The sequence below is a fragment of the Corylus avellana genome, chromosome 5 (assembly GCF_965113065.1).
Source record: "Corylus avellana chromosome 5, dhCorAvel1.hap1.2, whole genome shotgun sequence".
Lineage (NCBI taxonomy): Eukaryota > Viridiplantae > Streptophyta > Magnoliopsida > Fagales > Betulaceae > Corylus > Corylus avellana.
Window position 1 is genome coordinate 18,008,916 of NC_142494.1, and position 25,269 is coordinate 18,034,184.

Below are 25,269 nucleotides of genomic sequence, written 5' to 3' on the forward strand. Positions count from 1 at the left end.
TCTTTGTTTTGTCTTTCGGATTTTGATGTTTTATTGTTTATGATTTAATTATTTCTCATGACACAACAATAGGGGACAGTTGGCAAGTTGTTGTCCAAAGAGTCTTTCCAACAGTTTAGACACTTTTTAAAAACCTAGGATAAAATTGTAATTTATTATTTAAAATCGTAATTTAGTCTTTTAAAATACAACTTTTCAAAAAAATACTCCCTTAACATTCTATTTTCTGAAATTTGATTTAAAATCATATTTTTTATTTATGAAATCGCAATACCAAACACACTCTAAAAACATGTTTGAGATTGCGTTTGAGGAGCCTAAAAGTGCTTTTAACTCTCAAAAAGTCAATTTGAAGAAAAAAGTACTTGTTTGGTAAAAAAATTAATTATGCTTTTAAGGGTCTAAAAAGCCTAAAAATGAACAAAATGGACTTTTGGCAAAAGCTTAAAAATGAGGTTTTTGCCAAAAAACTCTTTTTGACTTAAAAACTTTATTTTTTAAATGCAATCCCAAACAAACTCTAAGAATTATTTTAGCTATTTAAAAAGTCATTTTTTTTTAATTTTTATTTTGTGTAGTATTCTTCCGCCTTATAATTATAATGATATAGCAATAAAAATTAATATTTAAATCAACCCACTCGTATGTAGTCAATCTACTAGGAATACTATACTTTTTTATGACTTGATTCGGGGTGTGACCCAAATTACCCACATGCCCCAGCCAAGCCCGAAAGCTCCGATTATAATAGCGACCAGCCCAAAGCCTTAGCCCGGTATATTGGGTCGGTGGTTGATATCCGGTTGGGTCGAATAAATATATGAATTAGGATTCGATGTGGCCCAAAGTATCCACATATGCCGAACCGGAAAGCCCCGATTGAGTGAGCAGCCCAAAACCTTAGTCCGGTTTTCCTTCTGTTCGGGGTTTATAGGCAATTCCGAGTTCCGACAAGGCTCTACTCTCCACTGCAGAGCCGCGAAACGTAAAACAAAACAAGTCGAACGAGAATCTGAGTGAGAAATGTCTACGCCGCGAGTAGGGGAGGAGGAGGATGAGGAGCGACGTCGTCAAAGGAAGCTTGAAGAAGTCCTGGAGGTCAAATCCCTTAGGCGCATCGTTAGCGCCTACCTCAAGTACGCCTATTTCTCTCACATATTCTCTTCTTCTTCTTCTTCGATTGTGTCATTTGTATTTTTAATTTTTAGATTTTTTTTTTGGTTTAAATTGAATTCTGAGTTAATACTCAAGTTATATGGAACGACGTCGTCAGCCGATTATATGCTCTCCTTGTGCTCTTGGAACTTTTAAGGCTAAGATCAAGTTGATTCTGGTAGTTGAGTCAATTTGAGTCGGATTGGTGATTGGGAAGTCTAGTAAAAGTAGCTGCTCTTTTATTTTATTTTTATTTTTTTGGAATTGAACTGCGAGTTATAGCATCTTTAATGTTACTTAGTACTTGGAATTGATTTAGTGTTGGGAGTTTATGTTTTGATGGCCCAATTGGACATTTTCAGTCGTATGTGGTGTTGAAGATTGTTTCCGACAGTTTTGGGTTTAGTGTTTTTTTTTTTTTTTTTTTTTTTTTTAAATAATTTTTCGCCATTGGTTTAAGAGTTGTGAGCCTGTTTTATGTGAATCTGCTTAGAATTTAAGGTAGTAGAGCTTTCTTGTAGTTTCTAAGAGAGTCCTGGGCGCTTTTTGTATAGTAGCGTAAAAGTCCGGAATGGGGATATACTGCATTCTGCTTGAACAAAATTTAGAGCTTATGAATGAAAATTTGAGTTTTGTGTATAGATAAAGCCACGATTATCCAACATATTTATGCTGTGTTCTATTACTTTTTGTTTAATCACAAACTGACCTGTTTCCTTTAGTTTTCCTTCACTAAACTCTTATCTTAATAGCCTTCATCTCTTCTACCCTAACCATCATCTCTAATTGTGGAAACACCTAAATACATCAGCTACCATAAGACTCTGGCAGTATTTGTTCCAATTTCCTTCAAGATTTCAACTCTTCAACCCTTCACTTAGGGAGTTACTGACCCATCCATAAATCCTAATAACCCTCCGCTACTGGTTAACTCTTCTAACGGTGTAACCTATGTACCTCTTACTTCGTAGACTATGGTCTTTTATGTACTTTTAAGTGGTTTATGTATTTTAATTTCTTTTCAAGTGGTTTATGTGTTTTCGTGAACAAGTTAATTTTTTAGTGCTAGCATTTTATGTGCTTTTAAGCTCTTTGATCATTTTATGATGTTTCTGTTGATGCTAATGTTTGATAATGATGGGTTCATCATGTTTGGTTTAGTGGTGTCAGTTTTGTTAATAGAGCGAGAAACCATGACGTAATGCCTTAAAATGGTTCTTTGAGACATCTAGCTGGCAATCTTGAGAACTGTTGGTTGGATTCTTGCTGCAAAAACCATGAGTGCCCTTGAAGAGCTTTACAAGATTGCAAGGGCTCAAACACTAATTGCTCTCAGTGGCACAGTTCCTGACTACTGATTGCTCTTTGGGGCACAAAAGGCCAACCACATTGGCTTTGTGGCCATGTATGACCTTCTTTTTCGCCAAATTTGGGCCTAATAGCACTACGTTCATTGTGCTCGTAGAGATTTTCCTTGCAAGGATTCGATCAAGTTGCCATGGTATTTATGCAGCTTCAGGAAAACCGATGCAATAGAGGGAGCTTTTGGGTTCTTGTATGCATCACAAAGCCAAGACAAAGGAAGTTGTGTTCACATTGCTTTTGTGTACTAGGTCGGCATTGTCATGAGAAAAGTAGAGACGCTTCTTTTCTTTGCAAAGATGCTTCAAGTGCAAACATTGCCAACGATTCCACACTTGGTCCACCACAAGGGGCTCCAAGGGTGGTGTGACCACCCCTGGAGTTTTGTTATGGGTGCTGAGTCGGCCACCTGCAGATTTCATTCCATTTTAATAATTTTCCTTCCATTCCAGTGAGACCATATGTGTTGTCACCAAACTAAGGAATATGAATAACTATTTTGTTCCTTCTTCTTCCATTCCTAGTAATAGTTATTTACTTTCCTAATGGAATAGCCATTTTGCATACCAAACGGGCCCTTAGTCTCATCTTGGTCCAACCTTCCTTTTCCTCCATTGTTACCCACCCTGAGGTTGATTGTTTGAGAAAGCTTTTAAGTGAGAACATTTACCCATGGATGACCATAAACCATGTGATAGCAACTGTGAGGGTTCTGTTAAGCCGGATGGGCCAGAAAATGCATGTAGGCAATTTCCATGACAACTTCACTTGTACCTAATCAGTTCCTCGTATCCAAGATCAAGAAAAATAGCTTTTGACACATCCTTGTTTGATTGAATTTCTATGCAGATTCTAGCAAAAGAAGACACTTTCATGGTGCTGATAGGCCTATCCTAGTATGGGTGATTCCCGATGATGCTTCCTAAGTATTCTATCCACTTCGGAGTCCTAACAATAGCAAGATATGATAGAATTTTATCCAAACTGCTATACTTGCAAAACTGTTCTTGGAGAGATGCATGCCTGATTGCCACTTCCTAATAATCTGGGTTTCTTGGCAATATGATAGGAACCGGCTTCTATAATGGCAAGACAATTTTTCTCCCTGTTCATCTTGAACGCATAAAAACCATTGTCTAGAAGCTGGATATCTTCAAGCCTTTGCTTTTAAGCATTGACTACCCAATGTTTCACTAGATGGAATGTAAGAGCTCTATCAAGGAAGTGTCCCACTAGAGCATTTTTCCATTGCTAGTCTTTATCAGTGATCTCTATCGGAATGCTAACTCCATCTAACCTAAGCTCTACATTTTGTTTTTTTAAGCCTAACCAGTAGGGAGGCTTTTGTGTTAGTCGGTTGGAGAATACTAGACAAAGAGATTGGGTGATTTGAATTGGGCTGAAAGGTAGGGTTTATACCTTTTCATGTTGATGGGCTCCTTGCTAGGCCACTGATCTTAGTTGTACCAAACATTCTTGGCTCATAGAGAGGGTTGTCTCAGGTCCATGAAAAGGCCCAAGACTTGTGTAGCTATGGTCCACATGCCCATTTCTCAAAGGACGGGAAAGGGGGGTGGGGAGGTGGTAGATTGCATGTAGCGGTGATTTCCTCTCAAGCTTTCGAGTGGGCTCTATCTTCAGGTTTGGGGTTGTCTCTTGGCCCTAGGAAGGTCCACCAGGATTCATGGTTATAGGGCCACTCATGGTGCAAGACAGACCTGACTTCATGTTGGGAGGGGAATCTCCTCTAGTCGCCTTCAGTCAACTTGGCCGTAACACCCCGCTACAAGTGACATGATATTGTTCACTTTGGGCCTTAGCTCACATGATTTTGTTATTGGGTTTACTTCAAAAGCCTCATACCAGTTAGAGAGAGCATGCTCTATATAAACATATTTCCTTTCTCACATGCAGGCAATGTGGAACGCCACAATTACCACCTTTTGGGACCTAACATCCTCGTTGGGGACCATCATAGGCTTGTGCACGTTCCCCCCATCTTAGACTGGGCTTCGTCTCTGATACCACATGTAATACCCCGCTCCACGTGATATGATATTGTCCACTTTGAGCCTCAGCTCGCACGGTTTTGTTATTGGGTATATCCCAAAAGACTTCATACCATTTAGAGAGAGCATGCTCTATATAAGCACATCCCCTTTCTCACACCCAGGCTGTGTCAGATTTTCTAGCTAGGCTGTCATCTCTTTTAGAGAGTATGCTGCAGACTGTGGATTGTCTACTTTAGAATTTTGACCTGAGGAATTGGAGTGGACATTTCCCTCCCTTAGCCTCTGGAGCCATTCCCCCTTCAGTCTCCTCATTTTCACCTTTTGCTACTCCTACTTGTTCACTTTTGGATTCAGTACTAATGGAGCATGTGACATCATTCTGATAGAAACATGCAGCATTGGATGTCTCTCCATCTGTTCCTTCTCCATTTACATTTTTTTTTTTCATTAGCTGGAGCATTTGAAGATTCCAGACTTTGTCCTCCATTCTCACTCTCTTGAATGGTTGGAACATCTGAATATTCCAAACTTGGAATGTGGCAGGCATCCTCTCCATTCTCTACTTCCTGGTTTCTATTATCAAGAGGAACGGTTTTTTGTAGAGGACTGGCTGAGTTGCGTATCAAATCTGGACAGTCCTCATCGTAGTTCACTGAAACATCCGATTTTAGCCTCTGTGCCCTTCTTCTTAGTTGACTCATTTTAGTGGCAGAAACTCCTAACCAGTGCAATATTCTGCTTTCCTTGGCAAAATGGATGCCTTTTCTTTACTGGATGACATGTCTTGCGACGCTCATCTCTTCTGTACAACTTTTGGATCCTAGAACAAAGTTACTCCTTGTTTTGTTCTCCTCCTGTAGTAAGTTAAGGACTCTGGCCTCAAGATTATTCATTGGGTTAGCATCATCCTTTCAAGTTTTCAGCCATTGGTGGGTGACCGGGTTAGTGCAAGTTTTGCCTTTGGTGGGCACCTGAAACAGCTTGTTCATCTGTTGGATCCAGCCTAATAACGATAATTTAGATTAATGTCATTGTCCTGGGATTGGTGCGTTGCCTAATCATGTACATTTAGCTTATATCTGCAAGTCCATAATATATCAGCTTAATTCAAATCGGCTACTTGTTTACGGTTATAAGCTTTTTTATTTTTTTATTTTATTTTTTATTTTTTAATTTTTAATTTTTATTTTTTTAAATTAACTGTAAACAAAAGAAAAAAAAAAAAAAGAACCAAGAGAAATTTTGTTACTTATCAAAAAATTTCTCTTGGTCTTTTTTTTTTTTTTTTTTAAATAAAAAATAAAAAATTGTTGACAGTTAGCAAAGAAAAAAAAAAAAGCTTATATTTGCAATTCTGTATTTGGTTGTCATTTTTTCTCCTCTGGTCAGCCTTTTGACTTGTTTGTTGTGCATATGCTCTCCAACTATTTTCTAATCACTGATCTTTCCTTATCATTTTTTTTAGTTGTTACCTTTGGATAGTGCATGTCATCTCTCTCCCTAGTATTAATGCTAGTACTTTTCTTGCATGGACTCCTCACAGCTACCCAGATGCTTCAGAAGAAGATGTCAAAAGATATGAAAGATCTTATAAAAAGCTTCCACCCACCCATAAGGTAGTTCCTCTTTTCTTCTTGGTTAGCAATTTCTTGATGCAAGTGAAACCCTAGAGGTTGCAGTTATAACTATCACACTGAATTCAGAAGAAATCAAATTCTTAGGTGGCTATGTTTTCTCTGTCCATGCTTGTTACTGCTCTATGCTTAATCTTTGATCAAACTAGCATTATTTACTCCATGTATTCATTATAAGTAGTTTTTTTTTTTTCTCTTATATAATTCCATAAGCAACGCTAGAGAAGTTTAGAGTGCACATTTATACATTATGACGGGCTTCCTTTTTGTTTCTTCTATTTTTTTTTTCTTTATATACTGGTCGTCTCTTTTCCTTGTAGGACAACTTGTCCTTCCTTATGTATTCTTTTGTTTTCTTAATATCTTCTCGTTATGGTCATCAAGGGAAAGAAATTATAATAAAGATGAAGGGCCGATGTATGTGGAGTACTGCTTGAGATAGTACTGCCTTTCCCCTTGCAGACTAAGGCCCTGTTTGGTTTGCGGAATAGGTATTCCATTAGGAAAATGAATAGGTATTATTGGGAATAGAAGATGTTGAAATGAAATAATTATTCAAATTCTTTAGTTTGGTAGTAACACATATTTCATAATTGGAATTGAACTAAAATTATTAAAAAGCTCATTTAATTTCTAATTTTTCCAAAACTCAAATTAAAAAAAAAAAAGGTTGAATGTGTGGTGGCTGACCACCACAATGGGTGGCCAGCCACCCACAACATGCACTAGGGGTGGTGCGGCCACCCCAGAGGACCTCATCATGGCCCTATAGGGGTGGTGTGGCCACCCCCAAGGGCCGTTACCACCCCGATGTGAATCGAGGTGGCTAGGCCACCTCGAAATCTCACCAGTGGTGGTCTTGGCCACCCCTGATGGCCCTGGGGTGGCTGGCCACCCATTGGGGTGGTCGGCCACCCACTTGATTTTTTGGAAAAATCTTGTTGTTTCCCTCAGGAATAGCTATTCCTGTGAGTAAGGGATTAGTGATTCTCACCGGAATAACTATTCGTAGGAATATATTTTTACCAAACAAAAGAATGACTGTTTCATAGGAATAATCATTCTATTCCAGGGGTCTATTCCGCAAACCAAACGGGCCCTAAGGGGTTCACAGGCATGGATGGATTTGAAGCAAGTTGCAGGTGGTCTTTAGCGTTTTTGCCTACACAATACATTGCCACGCATGACCAAAGTCAATTGTGATCGAGGAAATATTTGCAACATATTTGGTTTCTTTTTGTTTCCCACTATTGTACTATATAACATTGATATTGGTTGAAGATGTATCCTGTGAGTGTGCCGGTGAGCCGTATGGAGATGGGAGATGCTGGTGGGGGTTCGCCGGAGTGCTTTGTGGAGATAGGCGGTGCAGGTGAGGACATGGGCTCTGCCCCAGATCAGTCTCCGGTGGTTTTTGCACCTCGTCGGTGTTCTGGGATGTTGACAGGGGTATGTAGGGGGGAGACTACGAATTTGTTGCAATCAGTTTATAGTGGACAGAAAGAAATTGGAATTGGGACTGGGTCAAATAGGGAGGAGGATAGTATCTCAGCAACTATCGGTTTGGAGGAACTCGAATCAGTAAAGTGTTCTCCTAAATGGGTAGTAGAAAGCTGTCTCAATTTTTGTCCAAAAATAGGTGTTTCAGATGAGGGGAAGAAGGAGGAGTTGGCAGCTCTGTTCAAGTCTATTGAAGATGCCAGGAAGCAGTTTGACTCTGACTCGGGGGATTTTTCAGGGAGTGCACTTCTTGTTGACAGAAACCAAACGATCTCCATGCAAGGTAGGGGTCGTGGGAAGGGTCAAATTGGTGGATCATGAAGCTTAACATCGTAGCATGGAACGTGAGAGGGTTGAATGCCCTAAAAAAAAGGTTGCGTATTAGGGGTCTTTTGAAGGAATGGAAAGCAGATATAGTTTGTTTGATTGAGACCAAGATGGAGACTATCTCCCGGGAAGTGGTTCACAATCTTTGGGGTGGTCAACATGTGGGGTGGAAGTATAAAGGGTCTAATGGTTTGTCGGGGGGGTTGTTAATGATGTGGGATAGGAGGGTGGTGGAGTGTAAGGAGGAGTGTGTGGGGCAGTTCACCTTGGCATGCTCTTTTCAAAATGTGGAGGACAACTGGGTGTGGGCGTTGGGAGGGGTTTATGGTCCGAATGAGGATGTGGAGAGGAGGGTCCTTTGGGAAGAGTTGGCTGGTTTGATGAATGTGTGGGATGTTCCTTGGTGTTTTGGTGGGGATTTTAATATTGTTCGATTCCCTAGTGAGCGCTCTAGTGCTTCTTATTACTCTGCGGGCATGATGGACTTCTCGGACTTCATCTTGGAGAATAATTTGGTGGACTTTTCGATCGTGGGGGGACAATTTACTTGGTCCAATAATCAAGAAAATGAGGCCTGGTCCAGAATAGATCGGTTCTTGCTCTCCTCGGATTGGGAAGATCATTTCGCTGCAATGTCACAAAAAAGACTTCAACGCATGTTCTCCGATCATTTCCCTATTGCTTTGGATTGTGGGGCTCATTGCGGAGGTAAAAAGTATTTCAAATTTGAGAACATGTGGCTCAAAGCCGAAGGTTTTCTTTACAAGGTTAGCTCTTGGTGGGGATCTTATTCTTTCGAGGGTCTACCGAGCTATGTGTTAGCTAATAAATTGAAATCCCTCAAAATGGATTTGAAAAAATGGAATGAGGAGGAGTTTGGCGATATTGGGAGGAAAAAGGAGTTGATGGGAGGCATTCAAGAGCTGGATGAATTGGCAGAGTCGAGAGGGTTAGATCAAGAGGAGAAGACTAGAAAGGCAGATATGTTGAAAGTTTTGGAGAACACTTTGTTGTGTGAAGAGATTCATTGGCGCCAGAAATCAAGAACTTTATGGCTCAAGGAGGGGGACCGAAATACTCGCTTCTTTCACAAGATGGCGAATTCTCATCGCAGGTACAATCGTGTGGAAGTGCTTCGTATTAATGGCGTTTTATCCGATGATCCAGTTGTGGTTAAAGATCACATGGTGCAGTATTATCAAAATTTATACTCGGAGCAAAGTTCATGGCAGCCTAGAATGGACAACCAGCCTTTCTTGTCTATTGATGAGGAGGATTGTAGGTGGTTGGAAAGAGAGTTTGAGGAAAAGGAGGTTTGAGAGGTGATAAAAGGTATGGATGGTGATAAGGCACCGGGTGCAGATGGTTTCTCCATGGCTTTTTTTAAGCTTGTTGGGGTGTTGTTAAACAAGATGTTATGGCGGTTTTTGATGAGTTCCATCGCAGACGGCAGTTGGTGAACAGCTTGAATGCTACTTTCATTTCTTTGATTCCCAAAAAGGCGGATGCGGTGGAGATGAAGGATTTTCGGCCCATAAGCTTGGTGGGAGGGGTGTACAAAATTGTTTCTAAGGTTCTCGCCTTTAGGTTGAGAACTGTTTTGGGCAAGGTTATTTCCTACTCTCAAAATGCTTTCATAGGGGGACAACAAATCCTAGATTTGGTTCTTATTGCAAACGAATGTGTGGATAGTCGCATGAAGCAAGGGGTGCCAGGTGTTATTTGTAAGTTGGACCTAGAAAAGGCGTACGATTTGTAAATTGGGACTTTGTTTTGTACTTGCTGCATAGGTGTGGTTTTGGGGAAAGGTGGAAGGCTTGGATAGAATGGTGTATTACGTCAGTAAGATTTTCCATTCTAGTGAATGGCTCTCCGGAAGGGTTCTTTAGCAGTTCGAGGGGAATTCGGCAAGGGGATCCCCTTTCTTCGTTACTTTTTGTGCTTGTTATGGAGGCGTTGAGTAAGATGGTGAATGCTACGGTTGACCAAGGACTTTTGACAGGCTTCTCGGTGGGTGATAGGGTTGTCTCGGATTTGGAGGTCTCTCACTCCTTATTTGCTGATGATACCTTGATTTTTTGTGAAGCTTCTTTCGAGCAAATCCGGTATGTGCGCCTCATTCTTTTATGTTTTGAAGCTGTGTCGGGTTTGAGAGTTAATCTTGGAAAGTCTAAAATTGTGGCTATTGGAGAGGTGGAGAAGATTGGGGTATTAGCTAATATCCTTGGGTGTAGTGTTGCCGATTTGCCCATGAAGTATTTGGGTCTCCCTCTTGGGGCGTCATATAAGGACATGATTATGTGGAATGATGTGATTGAGAAGATGGAGCGTCAAATGGCAGATTGGAAGAGGATGTACCTCTCTAAAGGAGGCCGTTTAACTCTTATCAAGAGTACGTTGTCTAATCTTCAGACTTACTTTTTGTCTTTGTTTCCGATTCCCATGAGTGTAGCTAAAAGGCTTGAAAAGGTCCAAAGAGATTTCTTGTGGGGAGGAATGGGAGATGAGGCTAAGTTGCATCTTGTAAAGTGGGATCAAGTTTGCTGTCCCTTACATTACGGTGGTCTTGGTATTCGAAAGTTGCATCAGTTTAATCAAGCTCTCTTGGGGAAATGGCTTTGGAGATATGCGAACGAGAGTGAGGCTTTTTGGTGCAAGGTTATCAAAGCCAAGTACGAAGAACAGGAAGGCGAGTGGTGCACGAAGGAGGTTTCGGGTCCTCATGGTGTGGGTGTATGGAAGCATATTCGTTAAGGTTGGAGTTCCTTTGCCAAGGGTTGTCGGTTTGAGGTGGGGGTGGGTTTGAAAGTTCGTTTCTGGCATGATACTTGGTGTGGGGAAACTCCGTTGAAGCAAGTCTTCCCTTCTCTGTTTAGCATTGCTAGACACAAAGAAGCTTGGGTGAAGGACAATTTAACTTGGAGGAGTGGGGTTATAGAGTGGAATGTCACTTTTGTGCGACATGTTCAGGATTGGGAGATGGATTTGGTTGCTCCTTTTTTTGAGCGGTTGTACTCGTGCAAGATCTCTGTAGGTATGGTGGATCGTATTTGCTGGGCCTCGTCTAGGAAAGGTAAGTTCGAGGTTAAGTCGCTCTTCAAGGCCTTGTCTAATTTTGGCCATGAGATGTTACCTTGGAAGAGTATTTGGTGCACTAAGGTGCCTTTGAGAGTGGCTTTTTTTGGGTGGACCGCGGCCCTAGGCAAAATTTTGACTCCTGATAATCTGCGGAAGAGGAACCTTGTGGTGGTGGAGTGGTGTTGTATGTGCAAAAAGTCAGGAGAGTCAATAGATCATCTTCTTCTCCATTGCGAAACCGCAAGAGCTCTTTGGCACACTATTTTCAGTCGGTTTGGGTTGCATTGGGTTATGCCTTGCAGAGTAAGGGACTTGTTCTATTGCTGGTGGTTGGGAGGTCGTGCTCGAAGTGCGGTAGTTTGGAAGATGATCCCTCTATGTCTTATGTGGTGTATATGGATTGAAAGAAATGCTAGATGTTTTGAGAACTCTACTAGGACTATAGAGAAACTGACTCATCTTTTCTTCTTTATTCTTTACTCTTGGACAGCCGCTTGGCTAGCTCCTTTAGTAATTAATTTTTCTGATTTCCTCTTTCATTTCTCTCCGTCTTAGGCGCTCTCTTTTATACTTCCCGTGTATATGAGTTGCGCCCCTCTGCGCTTTTGATATAAATTTTTACTTATAAAAAAAAAAAGGAACCTTTTTAGATCCTTTGGATGATATGTGATTATATTTCAGTTAGTACTAACGTTTATGTCACCATGTACGGAAACTCTCTTTTATTATTACAACTCCTGTGAAAATGTATTTCAAAAATGTTAAATTGTCGCCACCAAAGATTTCTTGAAATCTGGTCACTTGCTCAAAGAGACCAATGCCATTGTCATAGCTCTAATTCCTAAGGTTCCAAACCCTTCTTACCTCAAAGACTTTAGATCGATCTTTTGTTGCAAAACAATATACAAAGGCATTGCCAAAATCCTAGCCAACAAGATCAAACCATTCCTTCCTCAACTTGTGGGGATGCAGCAAATAGCTTTTGTGGAGGGTCGAAAAATTGCTAATAACATTTTACTAGCTATATTGTTGGTCACTTGGGTTAATTTAGCTCAACTTTTTTCCCTTCGGTTGATGCTTAGGTCAAGAGATTAATATAGAAGAAACAATCAATGTGTTGAGAATATTGCTAAAACAGAGAATATAGAAGAAACAATCAATGGTGCATAGAATGGTTAAGTGTTTTGGCTCTTTTGAATGCTCTCTTCTCTCTCTTGCCTGTGTCGGCGCGTGAGGGGCGCGTGAGAGTTGGTTTGTGCTAGTTTAGGTTGTATCATGGCTGGTTCGAGGAGGTGGTCCGTGGAGTCAAAGGAGTTTGAGGTTTTGATTAAGGTGGGGGCAGCTGGGGTAAGGATTTTAGAGAGGAGTAAAAGGTTCAAGAGGTCCATTTTCTTGAAAAAGGAAGAATTAGCGTGGATGGTGAGAATAGGAGAGGCGCTGGTGGCTGTGGACAATTCAGAAGTTTTTTGGGATCAGTCTAGAGCTGGGTATCCTAGGATAATAGCTCAGAAATGTTCAAACAGGCATGGATGTTTTCTGACAGTGGAGGAATTTGATGGAAGAAGGAGGTGCGGCTCAATCATCATCCCTGAAGGACGTCGTGGTTTTGGGTGGGATCGTTTCGTCGAGGAAATGCGAGTGGCAAACTCGACCCTCTGTGACTCTCAAGGTGTAAGTGAGAAACGAGTGTTTAGGGAAGACAAGAGAGATAAGGAGGTGAAGGAAAGAAGGAGTTATGCGGAAACACTGAAAATGCCATTGAAGTCAACCAAGGATTGCTGCGATTCTTTCCAAGAACCGAAGAAGAGAGTGACTAGGAGGCAGAAAGATGGTTCTGACCACAGGAAACAGCAAGCTCAAGTTTATGGCAGCAAAGGGGTGGTTCTGTCGGAGACCCATGGTTCGACGTCGGCCTTTGGTGTTTCTGGGGTGGGTCCGACGAAGTTGCTCTTGCTGGCGAGGTCTAATACAGGTCAGGTTGGGTTTGGTAGCAACAACGTGAAGAATGGAGGATGCATGGGAGCGCCGATAGGAGCTCCGGCGAGTCGCAATTCTTTGCCGGCAGGGCAGAAGGTATCAACGTCAGCCTCTGGGCAATTGAAGGGACGGGAGGGAGTGGTGAACCATGCTGGGCAGACCTACTCTGCTGTACATCTCGAGCTCCTCAACGTCAGGGAGACTTTGAGTTGTCTGAAACGAGAATGTGACGTGGGATTGCTTAAACTTGATAGAGTACTCAAGCAGCTGGAGGGCAGTGGGCTTGGGCAGGGAGATAAGAAAGGTGTAGGCCAGCAAAATTCAGTTTGGAAAGAAAAGGGAAAGTGTGGGCTGAGCTCAAAGCCCAATAGCAAGATGAAGGTGAAAAAAAGAGTTGTTTTTAAGCCCAAAGGACTGCTGGGATCAGGAGTGGGCTGCTCCAGTAGAGAGGGACTGAATTTATGTCTCTCAGCTGAGGTGGCACTCAGGGAGGAGTTTGAGAAGAAAGCGTTGGAGCTCAGACCTCACGTGGTTCAATTGGAGAACTCGTCGTTGCTGGCCGAGAAGTTTCTACCTGTGGGTGGAAGGGCTGGATCAGCGGAAAGGGGTATCTTTACAAAGGTTGCCGGCACCGCGGCTCGGGATGGCGTTGGGTTTATGGTCGGTGAGAACCCAAGCAACAGAGTCTCCACCTCGCTGGTGCAGGGTCAGTCTACCGGAAAGGGAAAGGGCTTGTTGACTTATAGGAGAAGGATTTTTGGGCAGAAAACATGGAATGATGTGTCGGGAGGCACGATTGCGGTTTCTGGGCAGGGGAAAGGGCTTCTGGGGTTGAGGCCGGAATCAACCCAGAGGGTGCCGGAGACGCAAGCTTCGCCGGAAAATGCCCAGAGCTCGCCGATATGTTTGGTGGAGACCGGAACCTGTCCAGAGGGTGCCGGAGAAGCTGGGGAAAGTGTTGGGACGCATGGGCAGGGGAAAGGGCTTCTGGGGTCGAGACCGGAACCTGTCCAGAGGGTGCCGGAGACGCAGTTTTGGCCGGAAAATGCCCAGAGCTCGCCGATATGTTTGCTGGAGACCGGAATCTGTCCAGAGAGTGCCGGAGAAGCTGGGGAAAGTGTCGCGACGTATGGGCAGGGGCAAGGGAGACTGGGGTCGAAGCCGGTTTCAGCCCAGAGGATGCCGGAGATGCAATTATGGCGGGAAAACACTCAGAACATGCCGATGTGTATTGTGGAGACAAGAGATGGGGGGGCAAGTACGGGTGTGGGTAGTGATCAGTTCTGTGTGGAGATACCCTCTTGTCGGAATAAAGGGAAAGTAGAGGGGAGCTGTTCCCAGGAATTCTGTCGGGGGGAGGCAAGCAGTACGAGTCCGCAATTATTTGGGGGAAAAAAAGGAGTGGAATGTATGCAGGCAATGGAGCCTTTAGGGACTAGCTATAGCTTGGAAGAGGAAAGTATCTCAGATTCTGTTGGGTTGGAGGAGTTAGGGCCAGGTTTGATGCCTTCAAGTTGGGTAGTTAAAAATTGCCTCAAATTCTGCCCTAAAATTGGTATTTCAGATGAAGGGAAGACAGGGGAGTTGGAGCTGTTGTTCAACTCTATTGAAGCTTCTAGGATTCAGGGCGATGCAGATTTGGGAGGCCTCTTTGCCTATGTTCCAGCCCCAACAGGATTAAAGGAGCTCAAGGATGGTGAGAGGGGCACGTTGGTGGATCATGAAGCTTAATATAGTAGCATGGAATGTGAGAGGGTTGAATGCCCTCAAAAAAAGGTTGCGTATTAGGGGTTTATTGAAAGAGTGGAAAGTAGATGTAGTATGTTTGATTGAGACGAAGATGGAGGATATTTCCCGAGAGGTGGTTCATAGTCTTTGGGGAGGCCAACATGTAGGATGGAAGTTTAAAGGGTCGAATGGTTTGTCGGGGGGGATGTTATTGATGTGGGATAGGAGGGTGGTGGAGTGTAAGGAGGAGTGTGTGGGGCATTTCTCCTTGGCTTGCTCTTTTCAAAATGTGGAGGATAATTGGGAGTGGGCTTTTGGGGGGGTTTATGGTCCGAATGAGGATGGGGAGAGAAGGGCTCTTTGGGAAGAGTTGGCTGGTTTGATGAATGTGTGGGAGGTTCCTTGGTGCTTTGGAGGGGATTTTAATATCGTTCGGTTCCCTAGTGAGCGCTCCAGTGTTTCTTACTATTCCACTGGCATGATGGATTTCTCGGATTTCATATCAGAGAACAATTTGGTGGACATGCCCTTGATGGGGGGTCAATTTACGTGGTCTAATAATCAAGAAAATGAGAGCTGGTCTAGAGTTGACCGCTTCTTGATTTCCTCGGATTGGGAAGATCACTACCCTGCAGTGTCACAAAGAAGACTTCAGCGCTTGATATCCGATCACTTCCCTTTATTATTGGATTGTGGGGCCCCTTGTGGAGGTAATAAGAGCTTTAAATTTCAAAATATGTGGCTTAAAGCTGAAGGCTTTGTTGATAAGGTTAGTTCTTGGTGGGGAACTTATTCATTTGAGGGTTTACCTAGTTTTGTGCTTGCTAAAAAACTGAAATCTCTCAAATTGGATTTGAAAAAATGGAATGAGGAGGAGTTTGGGGACATTGGGAGAAAGAAAAAGGAGTTGTTGGGAGGTATTCAGGAGTTGGATGATTTGGCAGAGGAAAGAGGGTTAGCACAGGAGGAAAAGGTCCGAAAGGTGGATATGGTGAAAGAATTGGAGAACACCTTGCTTTGCGAAGAAATCCATTGGCGTCAAAAATCGAGAACTTTGTGGCTCAAGGAGGGGGACCGCAATACTCGTTTCTTTCACAAGATGGCAAACTCTCACCGCAGGTTCAATCGTGTGGAAGAGTTGTGTATTAATGGTGTTCTTTCCGATGATCCAGCTGAGGTAAAAGCTCACATTGTGAGTTATTATCAAAGCTTATACTCGGAACAAAGCACGTGGCGACCTAGAATGGACAACCAGCCTTTTTTGTCCATAGATGAGGAGGATAATAGGTGGTTGGAAAGAGATTTTGAGGAAAAGGAAGTTTGGGAGGTGGTTAAAGGCATGGATGGTGATAAGGCTCCGGGTCCAGATGGTTTCTCCATGGCTTTTTTTCAAGCCTGCTGGGGTGTTGTCAAACATGATGTCATGGCGGTTTTTGCCGAGTTCCATCGTAGACGGCAGTTGGTGAGGAGCTTGAATGCAACTTTTATTTCCTTGATCCCAAAAAAGGCAGATGCGGTGGAGATGAAGGATTTTCGGCCTATTAGTTTGGTGGGAGGGGTGTACAAAATTGTTTCTAAGGTTCTTGCTATCAGGATGAGAACTGTGTTGGGTAAGATCATATCATACTCTCAAAATGCTTTTATTGGGGGCCGCCAAATCCTAGATTCTGTCCTTATTGCAAATGAAAGTGTGGATAGTCGCATGAAATCAGGGGTGCCCGGTGTTCTTTGCAAATTAGATTTGGAGAAGGCCTACGATCATGTGAATTGGGACTTTGTGTTGTATTTGCTGCGTAGGTGTGGGTTTGGTGAGAGGTGGAGGGCGTGGATGGAGTGGTGTATTACTTCGGTAAGATTTTCCATTCTTGTGAATGGTTCTCCGGAAGGCTTCTTTAATAGCTCAAGGGGAATTCGGCAAGGGGATCCCCTTTCTCCGTTACTTTTTGTGCTGGTTATGGAGGCCTTGAGTAAGATGGTGAATGTGTCGGTTGACCAAGGCTTTTTGACTGGTTTCTCGGTGGGAAATAGGGGGTTATCGGAGTTAGTGGTCTCTCACTCTTTATTTGCTGATGACACTTTGATTTTCTGTAAAGATTCTATCGAGCAAATCCGGTATGTGCGTCTCATTCTTTTATGTTTTGAAGCTGTGTCGGGTTTGAGAGTGAATCTTGGTAAATCTAAAATTGTGGCTATTGGTGAGGTGGAGAACATAGGGGTTTTAGCTAATATTCTTGGGTGTAGTGTTGCCGACTTGCCGATGAAGTATTTGGGTCTCCCTCTTGGGGCGGGGCATAAGGATAAGGTTATGTGGAATGATGTGATCGAAAAAATGGAGCGTCAGATGGCAGGTTGGAAGAGAATGTATCTCTCTAAAGGAGGCCATTTAACTCTCATTAAGAGTACGCTCTCTAATCTTCCGACTTACTTTTTGTCTCTGTTTCCGATTCCTATAAGTGTAGCTAAAAGACTTGAGAAAGTACAAAGAGACTTCCTATGAGGAGGGATGGGAGAAGAGCATAAGCTACATCTTGTAAATTGGGATCAAGTCTGTCGTCCCCTTCGGTATGGTGGGCTTGGCATTCGTAAGTTGCATCATTTTAATCAAGCTCTTCTGGGTAAATGGCTTTGGAGATATGCTAATGAGAGTGAGGCTCTATGGTATAAGGTTATCACAGCTAAATATGAAGATCAGGAGGGTGGTTGGTGCACAAAGGAGGTTTCGGGTTCCCATGGTGTGGGCTTATGGAAGCACATTAGGCAAGGTTGGAATTTCTTTGCCAAAGGTATTCATTATGAGGTGGGGGTGGGTTCAAAAGTTCGTTTTTGGCATGATATTTGGTGTGGGGACTCCTCTTTGAAGCATGCTTTCCCGTCTTTGTACAGCATAGCCAGACATAAAGAAGCTTGGGTGAAGGATAACTTTATTTGGAGGAATGGGGTTGTCGAATGGAATGTCATTTTTGTGAGGTCGGTTCAGGATTGGGAGATGGATTTGATTTCCTCCTTTTTTGACCGGTTGTATTCGTACAAGATATCCTTAGGTTCTATGGATTGTATTCGATGGTCTTCGTCTAAGAAAGGCAATTTCGAGGTTAAGTCTCTCTTCAAGGCCTTGTCCAAGAGTCGAACTACGTAGGAGGAGCCCTATTGGTTACCCTTGTTCACAATTTGCTCCACCAACACTTTCCAATCTGAAGCGTTGAGTTTAGAGGAAATGAGAAGGACATCAAAATACCTAATAGGGAGTGTTAAGGAGTTGTGACTTGACATGGGGAGAAACTCCACTAGTGAATGAGTTGCTTTCATCTGAGTTAGGAACTGCACCGTAGAGAGCTCCTTAAAACGCTTGATACAATCAACAACAATGGAAATAGAACCCGCCTTAACCCTACAAAAAATCAGGAGATCATTCGCAAAACACAAGTGGGTTATTTGCTCCTTGTCATCAAACCTAAGAAGATTGCCATAGCTAAGACAAAAAGGTAGGGTGACATAAGGTCTCCTTGTCTAAGGCTTTCTCTACCGGCAAGAAACCATTTAATTCTCCATTAATGTTGATAGAGAACCTAGTAGTAGAAATGCACTTTGAGATCCATCTGATAACCTTCTTCGGGAATCCTACAACTCTTAGGACCTAGAGAAGGAAATCCCATCAAACCAAATCTTACATCTTCATGAGGTCTACTTTGTCACATCCCCCGGTCTTGCTCCCCATTAGAGGACTTGACACATAGTCTTCTACGTGAGTTAATGAGAGATCAACCGAGAAAATATTAATCCTTAAGCTCTCTAGGTCTTGGGATATATATATTTCCTATTGTTGTGACATACAATGGAAGCCAAAATCAATACATTTTCCCCCTGGGTTAGGGAGATGTGGTTCAATGCTTTTTTGAGCATGGTTGATTTAGGTTCTATTAAGTTGACCTCATTTGTCTATCAAACCTCTCTCTCCCTCGTAGAAGGGAGTGCATGAGGTGAGCGACGGAGCGTGAGTAGGTGCGGGGGTGGTTTCCCTGCCTGACTCTTGGCTAGTAGTAGTTGTATGGGAAGAAGAATGGGGTACCTGGGTTCTTTTTACGTGGAAAAGAAGTCATGTGAGTTCAGGTCAGATGTGTGAGGGGGTGTTCGCTATGATACCAAGTTAAATTACCATTTATCTAAAAAATTTAAACTAAAAGGATGGGGTGAATTAATCAATATTCTAACATTAAAATAACCCCTCAGAGATTAGTGAGCACATTGTTGAGTTCTATCAGAAACTTTTTTCGGAGCAAAGTCGATGGAGGCCTGTGGTGGATGGCATCGCCTTTGATTCTATTTCGGAGGTGGAGGCTAGTTGGTTGGAGAGAGAGTTCGAAGACGAGGAGGTTCGAAAGGTAGTGTTTAAAATGAATGGTAACAAGGTGTCAGGCCCCGATGGGTTTTCTATGGCTTTCTTCCAAGCTTGTTGGGAAGTTGTGAGGGAGGACGTTATGAAGGTTTTTAGCGTGTTTCATGCAGGAGGGCTGTTTGAGAAAAGTCTCAATTCTTCTTTCATCTCGCTTATTCTGAAGGTTCCCGGCGCTGTTAATCTCAAAGACTTTCGGCCTATTAGCCTTGTAGGAAGCATCTACAAAATCATAGCAAAGGTTCTAGCGAATAGATTGAAGGTAGTCGTGGAAAAGATTATTTCTCAATCCCAAAGTGCCTTTATCAAAGGTAGGCAGATTCTAGATCCTATCTTGATTTCTAATGAATGCCTTGATAGTCGGCTGAGATCTGGGGAGCCGGGGGTTATTTGCAAAATGGATTTAGAAAAAGCTTATGACCATGTGAATTGGGACTTCTTGTTATACATGCTTAAGAGATGTGGTTTTGGTGGGATTTGGTGCTCTTGGATAGAACATTGCATCTCCTCGGTGAGGTTCTCGATTTTGATTACTGGGTCTCCTAATGGCTTCTTTAGCAGTTCCAGGGGTTTGAGACAAGGGGACCATCTGTCTCCGTTGCTGTTTGTTTTAGTGATGGAAGCTTTAAGTAGGATGATTTCGGCAGCAGTTAATGGGGGGCTCTTAGAAGGTTTCCAAGTTGGCAACTTTACGCTCTCTCATCTTTTGTTTGCGGATGATACCTTGATTTTTTGCAAGGCATTGCCCACCTAGCTTCGTTATTTGCGGAGTGTATTCTTGCTCTTTGAAGCTGCCTCCGGGTTGAAGGTTAATTTGGCCAAGTCGGAGTTAATTCCAGTGGGGATCGTGGAGCAAGTGGATAGGTTAGCCGGTATTCTAGGGTGTGGGGTTGCTTCTTTGCCGGTAAAGTACCTTGGATTGCCGTTGGGGGCCTCGTGTAAGGCTAAGCATATTTGGGATGGAGTTATCGAGAAGATAGAACGTCGGTTGGCTGGGTGAAAAATGTTGTATTTGTCGAAGGGTGGAAGAGTCACGTTGATCAAGAGCACTCTCGCCAATTTGCCTACATACTTTTTGTCTCTCTTCCCCATTCCAGTGAGCGTTGCTAAGCGGATTGAGAAGCTGCAGCGGGATTTCCTTTGGGGAGGTTTAAACGATGAGTTCAAGTACCATCTGGTAAAGTGGTTGAAGATTTGTACCCCGATTAAGGAGGGAGGCCTGGGCATCAGGAACATTTTGGTGTTCAATCGCGCCCTATTAGGGAAATGGTTGTGGCGCTATGGAGTTGAGCGAGATTCTTGGTGGAGGACTGTGGTGCAGACGAAGTTTGGTAGTGTTTGGGGAGGTTGGTGCTCTTTGGAGGCGGGTGGATCTTTTGGGGTGGGGTTATGGAAGAACATTTGGAAAGGTTGGGACATCTTCAAAAGGTTTATTCGGTTTGAGGTGGGGGTTGGGACTAGGGTCAGATTCTGGCACGATTTGTGGTGTGGTAATACGGCTCTCAAGATAGCTTTCCCAGGCTTATTCAGCATTGCATGCACCAAGGACGCCTCAGTTGCGGATCACTTGGAGGTGCTGGGTGGGTCCATTCAGTGGAATGTTTGTTTTGCTAGAGAGGCTCATGATTGAGAGGTGGATGTATTGGCCTCTTTTTTCCAGGTGTTGCATTCTACTAGAGTGAGTCGAGGGTGTGAAGATAGGTTGTGGTGGAACTCTTCCAAAAGAGGCTGCTTTAAGGTCAAGCTCTTTTACACCTCATTGGCATGCACCGAAGGGAGGGGTTTTCCTTGGAAGAGTGTGTGGCGAACACAAGCGCCGCCACGGGCAAGTTTCTTTGTTTGGTCGGCGGCTTTGGGCAAAATTTTGACCCTAGATAACCTCAGGAAGTGACAAGTGATTGTAACAAATAGATGCTATATGTGCAAAAGGAGTGAGGAGACGGTGGATCATCTCCTCCTTCATTGCGAGGTTGCCTATGCCCTATGGTGTACTTTTTTTGGTCATTTTGGGTTGTCTTGGGTGATGCCGAGACGGGTTTTGGATCTACTAGCCTGTTGGTGGTCCTCGGGGAGGAGGGGGAGTGCCGCAGTTTGGAAGATGGTGCCCACTTGCTTTTTTTGGTGTTTATGGAAAGAAAGGAATAGTAGGTGTTTTGAGGATTCAGAGGGGACCTTGGAAGACATCTTAGCCTCTTTGGACTGTGGCGCATGTCTTTCCATTGTCGATTACTTATGATGATTTTTTTTTTCGCTTTTCTTCTCGTTAGGTGATTCTGTTGTATACTCCCAGTGTACTTTGGGGCGCCTATACACTTTTAATAAAACTTCTTATTACTTATCAAAAAAAAGGATACTTAAGCTAATTTAATGTGGATTATGTGGGTCTACAATAAATTAATCAGGCTTGATTTGGTAAACGCCTGCAAGAAGAATAGATTTCATTTATCTAGTTGCTATTTTGACCATGGAATTGTTATTATGAGCATAGTTGACATAATGTGAGAATGCATACACTATTTTAGTAATGTATCCCTACTTTGGCACTTAAAGATCACTATGCTAGTGTAGTTTTTGCAAAAACTGCATTATATGGTTTTTATTATATTTTTTTTTATGGGACATAGGTTCTAGGTATGATTGATAGTTACTATCTTAACCCTTTTCCCCATCCTAGCAAATTCCCATAATCACATATCTTTTTTTGTTTTTGTAGGCTTTACTGTCGCATTACCCTTTAAAGTTTCAAAGACTAAGATGGTAAATTCTCTCTACTTTATTTCTTTTTTCATTGATCAATAACCATGATTGTACTTTATATGAGCTTTTTTTTTTTTAATTTTTCTCAAATGCAAAAGGTGGATGTTGGATTCGAGACGTCAAGTTAAAACTTGATCTGGGAGGTTTTTGTTAAATAGTCGGGTTAATTTCCTTTTTAGTAACTAGGTTTTCACGTTTTTTTTTTTACCAAAATTTCAATTTGTATCACAAATAGTACTCGACTTATGGGTAAATATCAATTTAGTACCTCTGTCACCATTCCGTTAGCCAAACTAATAGATTGCTATGGGGTGGTTTCGGCCACCCCTTGCGGCTTGTCTGGGGGTGGCCGAACCACTCCTAAGGCCCTTCAATGCCAAAAAGGAGGTGGCCGAAACCACCCTCAAAGGCCTTGGGGGTGGTCGACCCACCCCCAGACCGGCTGCAGGAGGTAGCTAAAACCACCCTCATTGCAGTTCATTAGTTTGGCTGACAAAATGGTGACGAAGGTACTAAATTTGTATTTACCCATAAGTCAGGTACTATCTGTAACACGGATTAAAACCTAGGTGAGAAAAAATAAAAATATGAAAACGTAGGCACTAAAAAGGTAATTAACCCTGAATAGTAATCTAGTAAGGATCTTTTATGATTGGTTTATTTTTCAGGGATTGAATAGAAAATTTTAATTATGAGTTATAGGTATTGCGTTGAGATTAGGTATATGGATGGTCCTGATAATTTATCACGCTAGCTTATATTTCTATAATTCATGGTTCAAATAAGCTTGAATTTTATGCTTCTTCTTCTCTTTTCTAGTCTAAACTTTTTGAACGTATAGATGGACTACACATTTATTTCCCAAATTAAAAAGAGATTTATCTTGATTCATATTTGTAAGATTTAGCTTAGATTGGCCTTTTATAGGTCCATGTTCAAAGCTGTCAAATTCTTTCTTCTTTTTTGGATGAGTTAAATTTTATATCTAAATGGAAAACTATACAAATGCAGAGGGGCACACCCCAACAATTAAAATTCGGTCAACAGGGAATGCCCTTCTCACCTAAGTGCTAAGGAAACAAAATTACAATAACGTGGTGTTTGGTTCGGAGAATCTAAACATTTCCTCAAGCATCTACATTCCCAAAAATGTGATGTTTGGAAATCGGAATTTTCGGGAATGAAACTAACCCACGTTTGGGAATGATTAGGAATCTTGAGAATATGATATTTCCAAGTTTGGTTTACTCTTGGGCATCTTGTAGGAATTATTTATGTATCCAAGAGTATCCTTATGTTTTTCTTTTCAAGCGCACAAGGTTGTTTGATACAAAATTATTTAAAAATTAATCAAAAAATGACACGGAAGAAAAAAAAAAATATATATAAACTATGGGTTTTTTTGTTTTTTTTTTTTGATAATTAATGTGAATATTATTGAAAAAGTGTAGAGGGGCGCAACCTTAATGCAAAAATATATAAAATAGAAATCTCTACGGAATATACAGAGAGCACATATTCAAGAACTTATCTATAGTTGGGACAACACTACGGTGATGAGCCAACGCCCACAAGTGTAGCATAGAGATCATATTCTTCCTCATCCCATCCACCGAACACTCCTTATCCTCAAACGTTCGGGCATTCCTCTCCTGCCAAATACACCATGTGATGCACAAAGGAACCATCCTCCAAATGACTTTAGAGATATCCCTACCCCCCACTTGATTCCAGCAAGAAAGCAAGTCAAAGAAACTTTGCGGCATGACCCACTCAATACTGAACAAAGAAAAAACATAGTTCCATAACCGAGTAGCCACTTCACAATGAATCAACAAATGATCTACGGACTCCCTATTCTTTTTACAAATACAACACCATTCCACTACTACAATACTCCTCTTTCGCAAATTGTTATGTGTCCGAATTTTGCCGAGAGCCGCAGTCCACCCAAAAAATGCTACTCGCGAAGGCACTTTAGAGCGTCAAATACTCTTCCATGGAAACACCTCCCAATTTGGAATGGACAAGGCCTTATAGAACGACTTCACCTCAAGCGTACCCTTTTTAGATGAGGACCATTGAATACAGTCTGCATTACCATAAGAAACCTTACAAGAGTATAGCAGTTCAAAGAAAGATGAGACCACATCCAATTCCCAATCCTGGGCGGAACGCACAAAAATGATATTCCACTCAACCATCCCATTCCTCCAACTAAAATTATCCTTCACCCACGCTTCTTTGTACCTCGCAATACTAAACAAGGAAGGGAAAGCATGCTTCAACGGTTGATCGTCACACCAAATATCATGCCAGAAGCGAACTTCCGATCCCATCCCCACCTCAGACCTCACGCCTTTCGCAAGTATCCCAACCTCTTCTAATAGGCTTCCACAAACCCACACCATAAGAACCTGACACCGCCTTCGAACACCACCCACCATCCTGATCTTCATACTTGGCTTTGATTATCTTGTACCAAAGAGCCTCACTCTCTGTCGCATATCTCCATAACTATTTTCCCAAGAGAGCTTGATTAAACTTATGTACATTTCGAATGCCAATACCGCCGGCCCATAGGGGACTGCATATTTGGTTCCAATTAACAAGATGCAATTTTTGTTCGTCTCTCATTCCTCCCCACAGGAAATCTCTTTGAAGTTTCTCAATTCTTTTGACCACACTCATAAGAACAGGAAACAAAGATAAAAAATAAGTCGGAAAATTAGACAACGTACTCTTTATAAGAGTTAATTGACCTCCCTTTGATAGATACAATTTCTTCCATCCTGCCATATGACGCTCCATCTGCTCAAGCACACCATTCCACATAGACGTAGCCTTGTGCATAGCCCCTAATGGCAAACCCAAATACTTTATAGGCAAAGCCGCAACACTATACCCAAGAATATTAGCCAAAATCCCAATGTTGTCTGCTTCTCCTATAGCAACAAGTTTTGATTTACCAAGATTAACTCTCAGCCCCGAAACTGCCTCAAAGCACAAGAGAATAAGGCATATGTATCGGATTTGCTCAAATATGCTTCACAGAAAATCAAGGTATCATCAGCAAATAAAGAATGAGAAACCACCAAATCTGAAAAAGCCCTTTCTCCCATAGAGAAACCTGACAATAAACCTCCTTGCTCTATCGTCGCATTCACCATCCTGCTCAAAGCCTCCATAACCAACACAAAAAGTAACGGCGACATTGGGTCCCCTTGCCGAATCCCCCGCGAACTATTAAAGAAATCCTCTGGCGTTGCATTTACCAAAATGGAGAATCTGACCGACGAAATACACCACTCTATCCAACCCCTCCATCTCTCTCCGAACCCACATCTTT

General features: G+C 42.4%; 1 protein-coding gene across 3 annotated transcripts in view; it reads left to right on the forward strand.

Annotated features, from left to right (window-relative positions):
* The first annotated feature begins 912 nt into the window (after positions 1–912).
* The window catches only part of LOC132182667 (uncharacterized), a 39,401-nt gene continuing 15,044 nt past the window's right edge, over positions 913–25,269 (forward strand). Inside the window, exons 1-3 of one of the 3 annotated variants that reach the window (XR_009440320.2) lie at positions 913–1,136; positions 6,073–6,145; positions 21,877–21,920. Coding sequence is in view for 2 of the 3 variants with exons in the window: in XM_059595973.2 (XP_059451956.2) it covers positions 1,024–1,136; positions 6,073–6,145; positions 21,877–21,920 (230 nt within the window). In the remaining variant the exon portion in view is untranslated. The remainder of the gene's footprint in view (positions 1,137–6,072; positions 6,146–21,876; positions 21,921–25,269) is intronic. The other 2 variants (XM_059595973.2, XM_059595974.2) reach the window with 2 other exon arrangements.